General features: G+C 35.5%; 1 protein-coding gene across 2 annotated transcripts; it reads left to right on the plus strand.

Annotated features, from left to right (window-relative positions):
* Positions 1-10,075: 10,075 nt before the first annotated feature.
* On the plus strand, positions 10,076-15,827 carry LOC104099840 (DNA-directed RNA polymerases II and IV subunit 5A-like). Of its 2 annotated transcripts, none has more exons than XM_009606964.4 (5): positions 10,076-10,216; positions 11,070-11,280; positions 12,798-12,977; positions 14,697-14,810; positions 15,509-15,827. In XM_009606964.4, exons 2-5 carry the CDS (start codon positions 11,080-11,082, stop codon positions 15,632-15,634), a joined length of 621 nt encoding a protein of 206 aa, XP_009605259.1. In that variant the 5' UTR covers positions 10,076-10,216; positions 11,070-11,079; the 3' UTR covers positions 15,635-15,827. The 2 variants fall into 2 exon arrangements, with proteins under 2 accessions (XP_009605259.1, XP_009605258.1); XM_009606963.4 differs by having other exon boundaries at positions 10,079-10,216; positions 11,073-11,280.
* Positions 15,828-19,013: the final 3,186 nt, after the last annotated feature.

Here is a 19,013-nt window from a genome sequence, read left to right on the forward strand (position 1 = left end):
AACAAACGGCTTACCCATAGCGGACATCATGTTTTGGAAGTAGTTCGCCTTTTGGACATGTAGGAAGACCGTAACCATTTCTGCTTTGTCAATTGGAGGCTTTACCCTGGCGGCTTGTTCGCGCCATTTGACAGCATGTCCACGGAAACTTTCTGCGGTTTCTTTTTCAAATTGGACAAAGAGTTCTCTTTTGAATTTTTTCACTCTAGTTTTTTTTTTGGTTGTTTTTCGCTCTTTGTTTTCTTTGTTATTTTTGTCACTCCTTTCTTTCTTTTTCTTTATTCTCTTATTTTTTCACTCAGTTTATTTAATCGCTATGATTAAATCTGATGGGGGGGATTTCGAAAGAAAAACTTCTAAAGAAGAAAGGAAATATTTTTGGATTTTTAGAATTTTATTTTGAATTTATGAAAGAAAGACTTCTAAAAAAAAGAAAATATTTTAGAATCTTGAATTTTCTTTTCAATTTTCGAAAGAAAGCCTTATGAAGAAGAATGAAAATATTTTTTGATTTTTAAGAATTGGGATCTCAAAGAAAGACTTTTCTAGAGAAGGAAGTAAAGGAAAACATATTTTTTGGAGTTTTTTAAAAATTGTGGGCCGGAACCGATGAGGTTTGCCTACGTATCTCACATCCAGTGAGAATTAGACTCGCGTAGTTCGGTCAGTTTTGACACCACATGAAAAATATGACTTTTTGAAACATTGGCTCTTTTAGAAATGACTTTTCTTTTTCTCTTTTTTTTTTTTCAAAATTTCGGCAGAGTTTCGGGATTTTTCAAATACCTGAATTTTTCAGAAACCGGGTAAATATTCTCTCTCCTAACTCACTCTTGGTTTTTTTTTTTGATTTTCTTTCCCTATTCTAGAAGCCAGTCAACATGCAAGCTGAAACAAACAAATGCACAAGTAGCACGTAAAATGCATCATGATGGTCTTTTAATTTGGGTACACATGTCCTAGACGGACCCAACCCCTGTGTTGAGTCCACAAAATCAAATGCACATGATGCAAAGAAACATTCCTACTAGAAATCCGGCATGAGGCTATGTTATTCTAGGTTTGAATCCGGGGGTATATTGTTCTAGACCTGGCTTACCCGAGCGAATAACTCGAGTCGAGGGGGGGCAACGTACTGGGAACTAAAAGGCCATCCAGCTTTGTAATTGATCCGATCCTCATTCTAAAAGTAGGGATATGAAACTCTAACAGAAAAGAAGCCACGTCAGCGTGCACTTCCCAGAATATTTAGAAGACTCAGAGAGAAGAAGGGTGTCGTAACAGTTTTATATATAATTCAAATAATATCAAAGCGGTAAAGAGCGGCATTATAAGTAATATGAGACAATCACAAGTAGCCAAGTATAACAATCATTTAATCTCAAATTGTGAACCCTGAACCAGAGATTCTGGGTTCGAATACTCAGCAGAGTCGCCAGAGCTGTCACACCTACTTTTTTCTAGGAAAAGGGAGTTTTTTCAATTTAAGTGACACTATTCGAAATGGAATTATTTATTTAATTAGAGTCACTACTTGGAATAATTATTACGGTGTCCCAAGTTAGAGATTTATTTTAAAATCCCAAATCGAGAAAATTAACTCTTATTTATGGTCTGTGAACACAGAAGACCGGGTAAGGAATTCTGTTAACTAGGAAGAAGGTGTGAGGCATTCCCGAATTTCGTAGTTTTAACATGGTCGCTTTAATCATACCTGGCTTAATTAATTATTTAATTACGTATTTTAGAACCTATATGTATTTTACCTTTTACCGCTTTTAAATTACTTGTTGTTTGTAATTATGGAATTATCTGAAAATGAATCACACGTGTGTGTATTCGTTTTGTTTGGTTTGTCAAAAACATGTCATGCGTACGTATACACAACTAATAACACTTTATTATTATTAATATTACTTTGCCCAAAGTTGCATGAACGCATACCTTGGTTTTAATGTTGGAAATCATAATTATGTTACGCGAACGTATACATAATCACGATAATTTTATTAATTAAGAGCGCGCCTAAAGCATTCTATGAATATTTATGAATGTTATCAAATTATTTACGGACTAATAAAAGAGGGCAGCTATATGATATTAACGGGCCTAGCAAATTAAACTTATTTGGTCAAAGATTTTTTAATTCACAACAGACTTCAACGGCCCACTTATCAAAACCCAAACATTGGCCTTTAAACTATCGTCAATTTAGGCCCAGTTACTACATTAGACACTATCAACCATGTTCCAACCTATAGGAATTCATCTCAGCAGTAACTAATAAGACCTTATGACCAAAGGCAGATCTCATATAAAATAGAAGCAAGTATTGAGTACACTAAACAAATAAAGGATATATGTAATCATTTATATTAAAGATGTAAAAGCGAGTAGGAAATCATGAAACCAAATACATAAGCATAAATTTATACAATAATACTTAGAAGAGAACAAATCAAAAGAGTGCAAAGAAAGAAGACAATCACGCAATGCACTGACCGAAAACAAAATGAACTAGACCGTAGCTTTCGAACGGCAGCCTTCGATCTCAACTCTTGACGTTGTTGTTTTATGTGAAAAGGGGACTGTTTCAAGGTGTTTCTAGCTGGGTTTTGATGTCCATTTTCGGACAGTTTTGAGCTGAAATTGGCAGCAGTTTGAACTGTTGTTTTGTTGCCTTTTGGGGGCTGGAATTTCCATCTGGTTTGGGTGGTATTTGGAACTGGGTTTTGCTGCATTTTTAGCAAATTCCAACAGGTTTTTGGTTCCTTTTTGGGGGTGTTTTTTGCTGGGATTGAGGCTGGAATTTGGGGATGTTTTTACGGATTTTTGCAGCCGTTTTTTAGGTGAGAAGGGGATGTTTTTGAGCTGGAATTTGGGGTGAATTTAGGGATTATTTTAAGCTAGTTTTAGGCTGAAATTTATGGGGGATTTCACTGGTTTTTGGCTCATTTTTGCTGTGTAATTGGGGCTGGTTTTGGGATGAGAAACAAAGGTGTTTTCATGGCTTTTGGTGGTTGATTTTATGAGATTTACATGGATGGATGTTTGGAGCTTCATAGTTCTTCCATGGTGAGGAATGATGGAGGAAGAAGATGAATTTGTGGTGAAGTAAGAGAAGCAATAGGGAGGTGGCTTTTCTCGCTCTTTTTCATTTTTTCCCCACCTTGTTTCTTGTGTGTGCTCTCTATATGTAGTCGACAAGAGTAGGTTGCTCTAGTGGTGAGCACCCTCCACTTTCAACCAAGACTTTGTGAGTTCGAGTCACCCCAAGAGCAAGGTGGGGAGTTCTTGGAGGGAGGGAGTCGAAGGTCTATCGGAAATAACTTCTCTACTCTAGGGTAGGGGTAAGGTCTGCATACACACTACCCTCCCCAGACCCCACTAGTGGGATTATACTGGATTGTTGTTGTTGTTGTTGTTGCTCTCTATATGTAGTGAAAATGGTCAGGCATCGGGTGAGGGGAAGAGAATTGGAGAGCAAGTAATACGTGAGAGTGTATGTGCATATGATGGAGGGGGATAGTGGGGATGTGAGTGGGGGACATGAGTGGTGGAAGTGGGAGTGTGAGTGGGGGAAGTGGGAAGTTAGGTATTGGGTAGATGAGGGGGGAAAGTCGGAAGTGAGGCATTGGTGTGATGAGTGGGGAAAAATTCAAGCACGATAAAAAATTAGCTGCTCACACCGTTGTGGTGTACTCATGTTATGCTTCTACACATCTTTTTGTTCAGATCCAAGTACCTCCTACCAGTCCCGACACTAGTGAGACGAGTTCAGCTTTGGAAATTTCAAGGTATACCTGCCGGCGTCCGCAGGCCTCGGAGTCCCCCTCTATCTAGTTTATTTCATTTCTTTTTTTTTTTTGCAGATACATCGTTGAATAGGGATGATTAGTACTTATTCGTAGAGCTTGTGACTTGTTATCACCAGGTTTTAGGAAGTTGTATATTCTGAGTTGCGGAGTTTATTTTATACTAGTTGTTAAGTTATTGAGACATTAATTATTATTTTCGTTATATTCTGCATGAATGTTAGGCTTACCTAGTATTAGAGGCTAGGTGCCATCACAACATCTTATATAGGAAAATTAGGGTCATGACAAGTATGTATTATAGCTCTAGGTTCATAGGCGTTATCGTGCGAATTTGTTGACTTTGAAATTCTAAATCTCTATTTTTCCATTCTCTTACAGATGGTGAGGACACGCATAGTTGGATCTAATGATCAGACACCCGCGCCCCCTACTAGAGCCGCAAGAGGCCGGGGTAAAAGACGAGGATGGGCACGTAGGGCAGCCAGAGCACCTGCTCGAGCTGCTACAGAGGAGCCACCAGTAGCTCCAGTTGGAGGGCAGGCACCTGAGACGCCTATTACTACCCTTGCACTTCAGGAGACTCTCACCCAGTTTTTAGCATGTTTGGCACGCTAGCTCAGGCGGGGTTGATTCCACTTGCTCCTGCCACATCTCAGGCCAGGGGAGGAGCATAGACTCCCGTCGCCTATGCCCCAAAGCAGCGGGTCCAGGTTGACCAGGTCCCAGAGATCATACCTATGCAGCCGGTTGTTCGTGTTCAGCCCAAGGTTAAGGCAGCAGTATCTGAGGAGGAGTAGATCAGGCTCGAGAGGTACAAAAAGTACCACCCTCCTACTTTCAGCAGCTTAACTTTAGAGGATGCACATGGTTTTCTTGAGGAGTGTCGTCGTATCCTCCGTATATGGGTATTGTGGAGTCGAGTGGGGTTGCTTTCACTATGTTCCAGCATAAGGGAGCGACTTATCAGTGGTGACGAGCGTATGAGTTAGGTAGCCCGGTCGAGGCAACTTCACTCACCTGGGCTTAATTCTTAGAGATATTCATGAGAGAGTGTGTTCCCCAGAGTCTTAGGGATGCATGGCGTGCGGAGTTTGAGCAATTACGCCTGGCTGCTATGACCGTATGAGAGTATGCTGTCAGGTTCAGCGAGTTGTCCCGACATGCACCAGCTTTAGTATCCACAGTTATAGAGTGAGTCCGTCGATTTATCGAGGGGCTCAACCACACTATTAGATTTAGTATGGCTCGAGAGTTGGAGACTGAAACCCCATACCAGCAAGTTGTGGAGATCGCTCGAAGATTAGAGGATATGTGGGTTCAGGAGAGAGAAAAGAGGGAGGCCAAGAGGCCTTAAGATTCTGGCATATATAGTGGTGCCCGTGCCCCAGTTGCAGCCCGTCATGGTAGAGGTTATGTGAGCCATCCTGTTCATTCAGCACTTCCAGCTTCCAGCGGTATTCCGGCCACTTCCAAGTCTCAGGTTGCCCATTATGCACCGCCATTGTATAGTGCACCGGCCCCTGCACGGGGTGCTTTCAGCAGTCAGTCCAGCCGACCATACCCGAGCCAGTCTCAACAGCCACGTCCTCCGAGAGCTTGTTTTGAGTGCGGTGGCACTCGTCATATGGTGAGGGACTGCTCCAGACTCAGGAGGGGTGCACCTCCACAGACTACTCAGGCTCCACGTATTCCACAGGCCCCCCAGACTTCTCAGGCCATGGTTACCGCACCAGTTTCCACTCCACATGCTCAGCCAGCAAGAGGTAGAGGTCGGGCGGGTAGAGGTCGCCCTAGAGGGGGAGGCCATGCCTGATGTTATGCTCTTCCGACTAAGACGAAGACGGTTGCATCCAACTCAGTTATCACAGGTATTGTTCCGGGTTGTCATAGAGATGCATCAGTCTTATTTGATCCAGGCTCCACTTATTCCTATGTATCATCTTACTTTGCTCTGTATTTGGGTATATCCCATAATTCTTTGAGTTCTCCTATCTATGTGTCTATGCCTGTAGGAGATTTTATTGTTGTTGATCGTATGTATCGTTCGTGTTTAGTTGTTCTTGGTGGTTTTGAGACCAGAGCTGATCTATTATTGCTCAATATGGTAGATTTTGACGTTATTTTGAGCATGGACTGGTTATCGCCCTATCATGCTATTCTTGATTGTCACGCCAAGACTATGATGTTGGCTATACCAGGTTTGCCACAGTTGGAGTGGTAGGGTACTTTAAATTATGTTCCTACCAGGGTGGTGTCTTTCCCTAAGGCACAACAGATGGTTGGGAAGGGGTGGACTAAAACGCGGGAAGCTATTTCGGGAAAAATAATTTTTAAAACTAAATGCAAGGCTCCCACGGTGATATAAGGAAAGATTGTGAATTATTTTGTGATTTGAGACTACGAGGCGATACCTCGGTAGTGACTCTTGTTGATACTTCTCTATTACTTCACTTGTGTTTGGTTGTTTCGTTTCCTGGGCATAACATTCCTTGTTTTCTTCCATGATGCATTATTTGCCTTAGTTCAGTGTAATTAATCTTGGTATATTTCTTACTGGTTTCATTTCCATTGTTATTATTATTACACTGTTAATTACTCATTTTGTTTCTTGTTTGTTCCAGTAGGGCCTTGACCTGACCTCGTCTCTACTCTACCGAGGTTAGGCTTGACACTTACTGGGTACCGTTGTGGTATACTCATGCTACGCTTCTGCACATCTTTTTGTGCAGATCTAGGTACCTCCTACCAGTCTAGGCACTAGTGAGACGAGTTCAACTTTGGAGACTTCAAGGTATACCTGTCGGCGTCCGCAGGCCTCGGAGTCCCCCTCTATCTAGTTTATTTCATTTCTTTCCTTTTGTAGACACATCATTGTATAGGGATGATCAGTACTTATTCGTAGAGCTTGTGACTTGTTATCACTGGGTTTTGAGAAGTTGTATATGCTGAGTTGCGGAGTTTATTTTATACTAGTTGTTGAGTTATTGAGACATTAATTATTATTTCCGTTATATTCTGAATGGATGTTAGACTTACCTAATCTTAGAAACTAGGACCCATCACGACATTCTACGGAGGAAAATTGGGATCGTGACAAGATGAAGTAAATAATTCATTTGAGCATTCTTTGTTCTAGCTCTCATAGGAATGTGAGTGGGAGATGTTTGGTGATAAAAGTATTCTACCTTGTCACAAGAAATTATAAACAAAAAATATGGCATTTTTCTAATCTATAACTTTGGTGATAAACAAACATTTTCTCCCTTTAATCAAATTTAAAAAATGCTTATTTTATCCTAAATGATAACCCTCGACTTTCTATTTTTTTTTTTTTAATATAATGATACTTTTTTCTTTTCTTATATAGGTTGTCACTCACTGTATAATAAATCATAGTACTTAATTTATTTCTTAGAGTGAAAAAATAAATAACTAAAACAATCAAATATATGTAGTTAATACTTTAAATAATAAAAAACTTCGAGTACAAAACATAATTTTAATATATAAATAAAGTTGCTCATATTAGTAATCTATATATTATTAAAAAGAGTGAGAAAATACATATACGTTATATTAAAAGGAGAGTGGTGAAGCTGATAAAATATCATATTAGCAATGAAGTAATACTGAATAGTGGATCATGTAATAATGAAAAACAAGAAACAAAATAGTTAATCGATAACTATACTATTCGTTTTCTTTAGTTTCAATTTTGTTATTGAGTTCATTGCACCGGGACACAAGATGGAACTTTGTTAAAGCAATATGTATGATCTAATATGTTTAAAAAACCAGATCATAATTTGACGTGACTTATATTGTTTTACTCTGTTGCCGCAGTTGCTAGCACCAGACTTGCCCTCAAATGGATCCTCGTTAAGGAATTTAGACTGTACTCATTCCAATTATCGGGCCCTATATTTATATTCTTTTAAAGAAATAATATTTTTTATATATTGAAAATTACTTATTCTAAAACGTATTCTATTTTAGATTGGGAAGTTACCAACACATAATATAACTCCACGCGAGTATTTGCCGCAAAAACTATCAAACCTAATATATAGTTATTTTCTCATTTATATTTGGTCATTGGTTACAAAGTTATAATGTATATCTATATTATATTAAAAAGAGAGTATTTAAATATTATTAAAAATAAAATTTATTTGTTGGATTCTATTTGCTTAAATTTTAAAATATACTATTAATTGATATTTTTGTATCTAATTTATGGTCAAGAATACTATTTTAAAAGGTAAGATATAATAATATATTATAGAATTCTCAGAAAAAACTTTAGAACCGTGTTGAGAAAAAGTCACTTGGAACATTTAGGATAAAATCTAAAAATATTTTTAATAAATTCAATTTATATATCTATAACTATGTCTATAGATAGATCCATTCATAAATTTTCTTTTATATTCACTAGAAAAATGGATGCGTCATATAAAATAAAAGTTAAATATAAAAAAATAAAAATTGAATAAAGAAGAATGAGATAACTTATAACTATTTATACTTTATACTTGAGGTAAGTTAAAATAAAAAATAAAGTAAATTAATGTAGCTAATATATTAAAGATTTGATAACTTTGAAAATTTTAAAAAATACAAGCAGCAAAATAAGATCTTAAATAAAATATCTAGATTATAGATGTAACGTGAGAGTATTTTACTAATACTCAAAAATATTATTGACAAATTAAAATAACCCCTGAATATTTTTAGCAATAATTTAAAGTGAATAAATTAAATTTTCAGGAGTAGAAAAAATTTATATTATACTTTTTTATTTTAAGCAAGGATATTTTGTCAAATGGTAAACTACTAAAACGTTACATGAAAATGCAAAAATACTAAATAGTGAATAATGCAATAATGATAAGTAACAGTATTAAACAAAAAGAGAAAAAGAAATTAGTAGGATGAGACTTATTTAAATTTGAGATGAGAAATTATCTTTCTAATTATGACGAGAAAAGTCATACAACACTAAATATCACATAAGTGAAATCTTAACAAAATCAAAACTAAAAGATATTGAAAACTGAAAGAATTTCTAGTAACAAGTAAATAAGCTTACTCACACGAAAAAAAGAATTTATTATAAAACTATAGAGCTAAGATTTCTTTGAATTTAAGATGAGAAGGTTTCTTTTGAATTATGATGAGTAAATTCATGCAATGAGTTATATAACATAATTAAAATTATAATAGATAAAGTCAAATTCTTCTTCTCCAACAATAATTTTATAGAGACATCTCTATCAAATTTATTTATTTTTTAATTTAATTCTTTTGAACGCGGTTGCTAAATTTAGTATGCAATATACATTTATTTTTATCAATTATTTCCGCTCTTTTTTATATTAAAACGATCCCCGCACCGCGCGTGAGTATGTGTACTAGTTATGTGAATAATGGGGTGTGGGGTTCGAGAATTGGTCTAACTGGGTAGATATGACACTAGATAGCCACTCTAAAAGGCTACTATTTAAAAATTAGCCAATGCGTCTTGGATTTCAGTTTTTCAGTTCAAATTTTCTGAAAAAATGTCCTGAATTATCTTAAAGTTAAAATATTTAGTTAAAAATTTCAGGACAAAATAAGTATTGACTAATCTCTGAATCATCTTGAGAATCGCTATCTGTGCACTTGCTCCATTAAGCTCTAACTAATTTATATTTTTACCCTTGACTATATAAAGCTAGCATTTTGCCATAGATTCCCAAATTTGTTCTGAAAAATCTGATTTGGGTGAAGTTTGGTTTGAAGATGAAAATGTGTTTGGACATCAGTTTTCAAAACATATTTTTTAAATTTATTTTGGAAAAATATGAATTATACCCACAAATTCTAAAAACTATCACAAATACCCAACAGTACAATTATCAATAACATTCATTATATTATCGCAAACTATAGTCCTGAACATAAATAAGTTTGATACAAAATTATCATTTTTATAATGAACTACATCATACATTATCAGGTGACCGAGAAGACGAAGCAACGTTGTTACAAAATAATAAATGGTGAGTTCTTTTATAAAATATAAAAGTTTGGAGTAATTTTTAAAAAATATAATAATAATCTTTTGGCCCAAAACAAGATATATTGAGCTGATTTTGAGATTTGGGATTTTGCCAAAATGAAAGCAAAATCTATGGCAAAACATGTGTTTGCAAAATAAAATCCACATATATTTTGGCAAAATCCAAATATAAAACCCAAATATATAAATCATCTTTAGGGCTTTAAAAACCCTGCTAGAATTCGCTAGTTTGCTCCATTCAATAGCTAGTGGAGCTCCAAAACTACTCCATTTTCGAGCTTCTTCCCTTCTTTCTTGGAATTTTAGAACATCTCCTGGTTTTTCATATCTTGAGGCAAGTACTCTGTCACAGCTTCCACTTTCTTTATTCTATTCAAATTTTTGGAATTACGTTGTCTTTTATAATCTTAGGTGTTGACCTTTGAATGACGACTGGTATTAATTAGTGCCCATTGCATCACTAGTCTGTTGTGCAATTTAAAATTGGAAAAAAATCTGATTTTGATCTTATATATCCTGTAATACTGGGTATGTTGTTGTTGTTGTTGTTGTTGTTGTTGTTGTTGTTGTTGTTGTTGTTGTTGTTGTTGTTGTTGTATATCCTGTAATTTCAATCTTGATTTGGTGAAAACTGGAACCTTCTATCTGAATGTATTCTGGAAAATTTGACTAGATACACAGCTTATGAAATTTTGGACAGATAATACATTAAAATATATAATTTTTTCTGTTAAGTTGATTGCTTAAAGAACAGCTTTTGTAAGATCTAATAATGTAAATGATCATCATTCACTGGACTTCATGCGATACTAGGCTGCCAAAAAAGTGAGAATTTGTTAAACTGTCTAATACATTTGATCTTTGTTTTGCGATGATCTTTGCCCAAACCGATAACTGACCGATAATCGCTAAAATCGATAACCAATCCGCCGCTATCTTATCGGCTTAGGGTTTAGGGTTATTTAGTGTCTTGGTATATTAAAAAACCGATTAACCGAACCAATAATTACTAAAACCGACCGACTGATAAGCAGCCCAATTGCTGGAGGATAGGACCTTTAGCTAAGGAAGTCGAAGAAAGGGGAGGATGGGATCTTGTCTGATGTGTTCTCAATGTATTAGCTCTAACTAGGAGTTTTACCCTATTCTTTACTTATAAATGCATTCTTTCTAATTTTTGAATTTAGTAGGGAAAAGATGACTCTATCAGAAGAGGAGCTCTCAAGACTTTTCAGAGTTCGTAAGACACTGATGGAAATGTTGGCCGATAGGGGCTACCTTGTCGGAGAGTTTGAGATAAATATGTCAAAACACCAGTTCCTTCAGAAGTATGGTGACAACATGAAGAGAGAAGACCTTGTAATTCAGAAAGCCAAGCGCAACAACAGCTCCGAGCAGGTGTGTGCTTTTCAATTTCCCTTCTTGTCCAATTTTAACTAAGGCATTTGCATAATAGTGGCATGAGATTATTTTAATGGAGTAACGTGGTCAGTGAGGATTCTTACAATGCTAACTAGTTTGGGATTGAAGCTTAGTTGTTGCCTAATTTAACTAAGGTTACTTTCAGTTTATTTCAGTCCTTGTCTAAGGATTTTAGTCTTTCCTTAAGTTGATGAACTTTCTGGGACTTTATTTTTCAGGTTAAGTCACTCCTTTTCTACTAGTATGTCAGTATACTCTGTCACTTCCTTGTATTACTGAGGCTAAGAGTATCTTGTCATTGTTGTAATAGATGTTCTCAACATTGTCGCGTCAACATAACTTAGTTATATTTAGCACAAACATTATGCATTAAGGCTGTCTATATCATCGTAGATTTCTTTTAAAAAAATAAAATATACAGATTCTGTAAATGAAAAACTGTTGCAGCAAACAGATGGCAATATTTAATGTAGTAGCATGTTTTCTATGCATAAGTAATTGCGTATCTTAATTTCTCTTTTGATGCACTAGTCAAAATCAAAGTGATCAGTAAGAGGTCCCATCAAAATTTTATTTTCTTATTGTTTTAGTAATCGGCGAAGTGTATTTTTTGAAGGATACAACAACAACAACTATGCCCCAATCTCAAGCTAGATGGGGTTGGTAGTATGAATCCTCACTATCCATGTCACTCTATTTGGATGTATTTTTTTTATGGATATAACAACGAATTCAATGTTGGACTTGTTCACAACAAAAAGGAAAAATATCGTTGGATTTAATTTTGTTCTGTTGACATCTGAATAATACAGGCTGGATGATATTTTTGCTCTCTGATTCCAAGTGACTCGACAATAAAGTGATTTGGAGAAAATGTATGATGAAATGGGCAAAGGTTAATTAGTAAAAAAATCCAAATATCTGTACGAACACCCTCCACCCCCACCCCTTAATATCAAGAAAAAAGGAACTAGAAAGGGGGAAAGAATGTCTATATTTTTTGAAATGGAAAGGAATATCTTATCAGTTTGTAGTTCAATAATGGAAAATGATATGCATGTAGTTCAGAAAGCAGGAACACTAAAGTAGGGAATTGGAGTTGTAGTTGTGTTTGCAACTCTACCGTGCATCATTAAGTGTAAGGTTACAATCTCGTTGGAGGCTCTTTCCGCATCTTCCTTTACCTCCACCCCACTTTTCACTGGCATCCCACACCAAAAGTTTCTAAATTGTTCAACATGAAAGCAACAAATTTTTACTTGTAAAAATGTTTTGTAATAAATATAGTAACTAAGGAAACAGTTGTTGGGTAATGTGATATGACCATTTGTCCTTTGAATCTGTTTTGGTGTGTTTAGTTTAACAATTATCAGATATTTCTAGCTACTTCAGTATTTGAGTTTCTTGTGTTTCACTAAGGAATTATTTGCTCATAATGTGTAAAAAGTTAATGCAAAATTCTCACAGAAATTATTTGCTACCATGTGACTCAGATATATGTGTTCTTTCCAGAGGAGGCAAAGGTTGGTGTTAAGACAATGAAAACTTATACAGAACGCATGAAAAAAGAAGATGTCTTCCAATCAATCCTGGTTGTACAACAAAATTTGACTCCCTTTGCTCGTACTTGCATAAGTGAAATATCTACAAAATTTCACTTGGAGGTTTTCCAGGTGATTACTCTACTATTTCTGCTTAAAGTTTCTCCTTACTACTTGAATGGGGGATTGAAATTGTTATGAAATAGCTGAGGAGCTTAGTTCACTCCTAGTGTTTAATCATTTTATTTTTTGTACCTTCGATATTTGGTTTCTTCGATTTTTGACCAACTATTATTTACTTGAGCACCTGACACTACTCAAGTAGTAGGACCACCAAAACCAGAGGTACAATATGTTACTATGATTTGCAACCATTTACGTTTTGATAAGGGGATTATCTAGTATGAAATTTATCAGTTCGTCCTCTTTCTTTTGCTTGTCGGTTGTTTTCAACATTGTAAATACTTCTTGTTTTAATTAAGAGGGAGAGAGAGAGGGAGGGAGCCTTTAAAAATACTTGTTTGTGTTCTAATAAAGATGGTCAATATTGCATCAAAATGACATTGATCATGATTAGAATGATGCTGCCACTTCACGTTGCCCTAGATATGTCTTGTGAACGAGAAGTTTGTTCTCTGGCATTTCTCACAATTAGTGTCGCTCTTATTCTCCCCACTTGTGGGATTACACTGGGTTGTTGTTGTTAGTACCAATTTTTTTCTTTGGGGTGAGGGGGACACTACAGTTATTCGTTTCACTGCGGAAGTTTTTGAAATTCATTAGGCTTCCAATTTGTTGTTATCTTGCATGACTATTGCAATTGGATTGCATGACTAGAGCAATCCAATTGGTCTGCTATACTAAGAGTGGTGGCAGCTCATTGTGAAAAAGTTATCATTGAGACTGAATTGAAATTGCACTAGGTTGAATTTTTTTGAGATTTAGGAATCTGATTATGTTATGTAAGTTGCAAATGGTTGATGCACCCTGGAAAGGATGTTTTCGATGTGTGTCCTAGCTTTTGAAAAATTTATGTCTAAAATATCCTCATCCAAACATCAGATTGATATCCAGAATCATCAAATCAAATTCTATGTTAAACAAGAGTCGTTTGACTACTTCTTAATAGAATTCGTCTAATCACTTTCAAGATATTGCTTAGAACCAATGGATCAAACAAGGGTAACTTTTACAAAGTTTGGAGGGAGGTATTGGTGTCTATACCACCGAGCGTTGAAGCTAAAAGAAGCATATTTCTATAAAAAGATTACATGATCTTAGTCTCCAAATTTCACCAGACCTTGAATCTGATTAGGACAAGACCTTTCCATTTGATGACATTTTCAAACTTCAGAAGGATAGATGTTCAATTTCTCTCTAGAATTTGAATAAAAGTGCAAAAATTAAATGTCAAGTTTAAGAAATCTAATTTCTATGAACAGTACAGGAATGTGCGAGAAATTTGGGACTGACCTTCAACAGTTTTGAAGCCACCTACTGCGTGCAAGTATATCCAATATGCCTAGTAGTCATAATGTTCAGAATGACTTTGCATATATTTTTTCAAAAAAATCTGTTCAGACTGATGTGCCTCTTCATGTCATTCAAGGCTGGTTGGGTTTGACAGAGAGTGATTCTATTGGCATTTTCATTCATATAAAGGGTTATTTGATATTCCTCTTTTTCATTTTTGTGTGGGAGGGGTGACATTTCTGTTATTTGTTTGACTTGGTAATCGGGGAGCTTGCATTCTAATATGCTCATTTAGTTGCTTTATCTGATTGATAACTATCTATTTAGATAGTAAAGATTGGTGCTTAAAATCATCGTGATGTGTGTTTAATGTTTCAGGAAGCAGAGTTGTTGGTAAACATAAAAAATCATGTTCTAGTTCCTGAGCACCAGCCACTTACTCCTGAAGAAAAGAAAACCTTGTTGGAACGATACACTGTGAAAGAAACACAGGTTAGCATTGATAACATTATTTGCACTGCTAAACTTTTGACCTCATATAATACAATAAAGACCAGGAGAAACGCGATGCCTGCAGATTTTTTAAGGCATATTCTTTAGCGCTAGTGGTGGTAGTGAAAGAATTAACGCAACGGCATTTGGAGATATAGAAAAGAAGAGCAAAACAGCATGCTTCATTATAGTGTTGAAGCTGAAAGTATCTTTTTCTCCCTTAGTAGTCTAGAAAAATTTAGCCAATTTTCTTCTTTGCGTCTTCTTTTGTGTGAAAGATCATTTGAAGCCTTGTATCGAATAGATACAACATTTCTACAACTGAGCTTCTATTATGAATTGGAGTTTGGCTGAGGGTAAATTTTATAAGGAACTAGGGTCCAGCTGCGCGGTTTTGCCAAACATATGTACGGCTTGAATAGTTTCTGTGTTGAGTTAGGTTCAGTTGACGGGGGCTTTGATGGACCTAATGTTGTTAATTGAGTAGCTTTGATGAAAAGACTAACTGCATGGATTGATTATCACCGTCAGGATGGCCTTGTTATCTTCTGCTTCTTGCTTTTGGCTGATTGTTTTATTCCTATTATCTTGATTAACCCTGCCACTGTGATTTATGCTATTAAGACAGGTGTGGTTGATTATTATTGTCAGTATTTTTGATGTAATTAAGTGCCTAATAATTTCTTCTGTTAAAACAGCTTCCTCGAATTCAGATCACTGATCCTATTGCTAGATATTATGGGCTGAAACGTGGCCAAGTCGTGAAGATTATCAGACCAAGTGAGACTGCAGGCCGTTACATTACTTACCGATATGTGGTTTGAATTAGTTTTGATGTTTTCACCAGTTGAAATGTAAAGCAGTGACCAGAAAAGTCAAGTGATGTAGTTGTTTCTTTTTCTTTTGGAGTTTTATTTTTGGTCTTTTATTCCTATCCATTTTCTTTCTGTCTATTGCTATTTTTCTTTTCATATGAAAACTACACTATTAATCAATTATCATACTCATCATCTGTTAGTTGTTGCTTCTGCTATACCTAGGAAGCTAGCTAATAAAATAGACAGCAAACGAACACATTCTATTGTCTCCTAAAGCAAGGCTGGTTCTGCTGCTGGGGTTAGGCTAGTAACTCCATGTAAGATCAAATGTATCCTTGTAATAATGAATTCTCGTTTCTTGTCAATACGAGAGCATATTTGAAAATAAGAATGTATTTGTAGATGCAGTCTTCACTCTTGTCAATTTACAAGATGATTTTGATGTCACTGCAACATCAGTAATGTTACACACTATGTAAGCCATCTTTCTATCATCGAAAGTGAGAATGATGAGCAAATAAAGAGTTAATTTCAGCTTGTAGCATCAAAGGCATCCTTAGAACCAAGACCATCAACCAGCCAAAATGAAGAGGTTTTGTTCCCTACTAAATTCTACTCCCGACTTCTATATCTTTCCTCTTAATTTTTTTTAACCATATAATAAAAGGAATCCATTAACCTTACTAAGATCTAGATTCGTGTCATGTAAGACTTATTAAGGAGAAGCGGTCTCTACTGTGAATTTCTCCACTTTTATGACTCCTGAAACTTCTACTTACGATGGAGGTCCAGTCTCATGACTCCTAAAACAGTAAAACTTCTAGTAAAGGTGGATGGATCCCAGAACCCTTTTGAATTGTGACTGCCTGTTTTTGTATAAAAGCTGTTTTGATTCCAGCAAAGTGGACCATTTGCCTAGAGTACATCCCCTACTGATAATCGAAAAGGTTCACAGCAAGTTCAATCTATAGTGACAAAAAAAACGTTTCCATCACATCCATCTCACCACATCCCTTCGTAGTCCCTCCCAGTCTATAAGTCTAGCAAGAGTAGATGAAGTTTAAAATAATTGAGAAATAATGTTATAATTTCTTCTAGGATAAATGCTGAGGGAGGGACAAAACATTATTGGTACTCATGGACCTCATTATGTTGGGAGAAGAAGAAGAATGAAGGTGGTGCAGGCTTAAGGTTTATCCATGAGATCAATAAAGCCTTTGATGCAAAAGCCTTTGCTAATTGGAGCTTACAAAAGAAAACATCTACTTTCTTCACGGAGGCTGACATCTTGCCTGAAAAGGCACGAGATTTTTGCATAGATACCGGTCAAAAACTACAATTTACATACAATTTATATACAATTATGTTAGTTGTATATATTTTTTGTCGTTTCTACGCCCGACATACAAAATATATACAATTTGCTTATATCTTCTTTTTCGAATTTCAATCTGAAATTCCAATCAAAACCACCTCAAATTCTCTCAAAATTGAGATATAAATTCCAAAGGATATTCCTAATCATTTGCAACAACATCCAATCCACACAAATAACTATTATGATTAATGATTTGATTTTGCTTTCCCAGGCCATCAAAGAATATGGTGACGTTGATGTTTATACAACAAATTTTAGGCCCTTAAAGGCTTGCTATTTCTGGTCTTCCAGATCGGTTTTCATGAAACTTATAGTATGTGCAAAGACAAGCAAATTTCCAGACTTGCACATGTATGGAGATGATGCACCAGAATATGAGTTATGACTTATGAGGACGTTTGATTGTTTGAATTTGGGAGAGGAAGAAGAAGAGAAGATTAGATTCTAATACATTATTTTGTATATAATTGATAAATTCTATATCAACTTGTAATTAAGTTAAAATTTGATTAGTAAGAATAAATAAGTTTGATAAATAGTATAGATAGGTAAAAATCTCTTTTATAAAGGATGTGTACAGTCACGTGTCCTACTACTACTAGATTTTGCCCACTGTTTTTAATACACAACGTTATGCTCTTTAATAAAAAAAATATTCAAATAAATATAGAGATTCCATCTCAGCTCGTTGAGTTTTTAAGACTGTTTCTACATAATTCTTGTATTTCAAGATGGAGATTTTCCAAATACAAATGCAAAATATGACGTTTCACAGCTTAAGATGCAACATTGAGAAATTTCAGCATCCAGATGCTTCAATTATATATATCAATCAGCCATCTCCAATCGGAGACAACAGTTTAGTTTCCTACTAATTGAGAACTTCTCTATATGCCCAATTATGTAAATCAATTTTCACGTACATACATAGTGTCCTGCACAAAACTTTTCATGTTTTAACCTTCATCATGAGATGCAGAATATAACAACTCTATAAGGGATATGAATTTATGGTGTACGAGAAATTAACTTATTACAAAAAATAAAATAAAAAAAATTAACTAGTTCTGATTTTTGATAATGGAGAAATTTCCTGTGGGTTTCTGGCCGACCCCAAATGGCCCACAAGTTCAAAACTCCAAGGATTATGGACCGCCCTCTTTCTTCCTCCCAACTCAAATACTTTGTTCGAGGTAGGGCTTTAACTCATTACGTGCATCTAATGTGACGTACGTGTCCTTATCACTCAACCAAAAGCCAGAAGCAGATTTAGAATACATCATGTAGGTGCACGGGAATGCAATACCTTTTACACATACCATATATATATAAATTCATTAAATATGAATAAATATTTGATTGTGAACCCAGTTATTATTGTATGTTAAATTGAAGAGGGAAAAATGCACAGTTAGCCAGTAATAAGACATGTATTTACTTTTAAGCCATTGTTTAAAATATTTTTAGTCTTTAGCCACTGCTTTAATAAACTTTTACCCGCCCGAACGGAAATACCCTTCTGCTATAATTCGCTGAAACCTACGCGGATTGTAGAAAGCTTCGCTCAAATTAAGGACCAAGTGTCCTTAATTTTTGAACTTCCAACTCTAAGTTCAAGACCAAGTGTTCTTTAACTTATGAGCTTGTTACTGTAAGTTCAGGACTAACTGTCCTTAATTTATGAGCTTGTAACTCTAAGTTCAGGACTACATATCCTTATTTTTTGAACTTGAAACTCTAAGTTCAGAACTACTTGTGAATTCAGTATAAATATTTAATATTTTTTGTATGTTTACAGAGTTGAATTTATTTTGTAGGATTTGTTGAACATGTTCTTCAGAGATGTATACAAGCCAATTCCAAACAAGTACAACTTGGTATTAGCTATGTTGTGATGTCACCCAGAGAATGTGGAACTTGAGAAGGTGAAAGTTGTTCACTACTGTGCAGCAGGGTCAAAGCCATGGAGGTACACTGGCAAGGAAGAGAACATGGACAAAAAAGAGA

The sequence above is a fragment of the Nicotiana tomentosiformis genome, chromosome 12 (genome assembly GCF_000390325.3).
Source record: "Nicotiana tomentosiformis chromosome 12, ASM39032v3, whole genome shotgun sequence".
Classification (NCBI taxonomy): domain Eukaryota; kingdom Viridiplantae; phylum Streptophyta; class Magnoliopsida; order Solanales; family Solanaceae; genus Nicotiana; species Nicotiana tomentosiformis.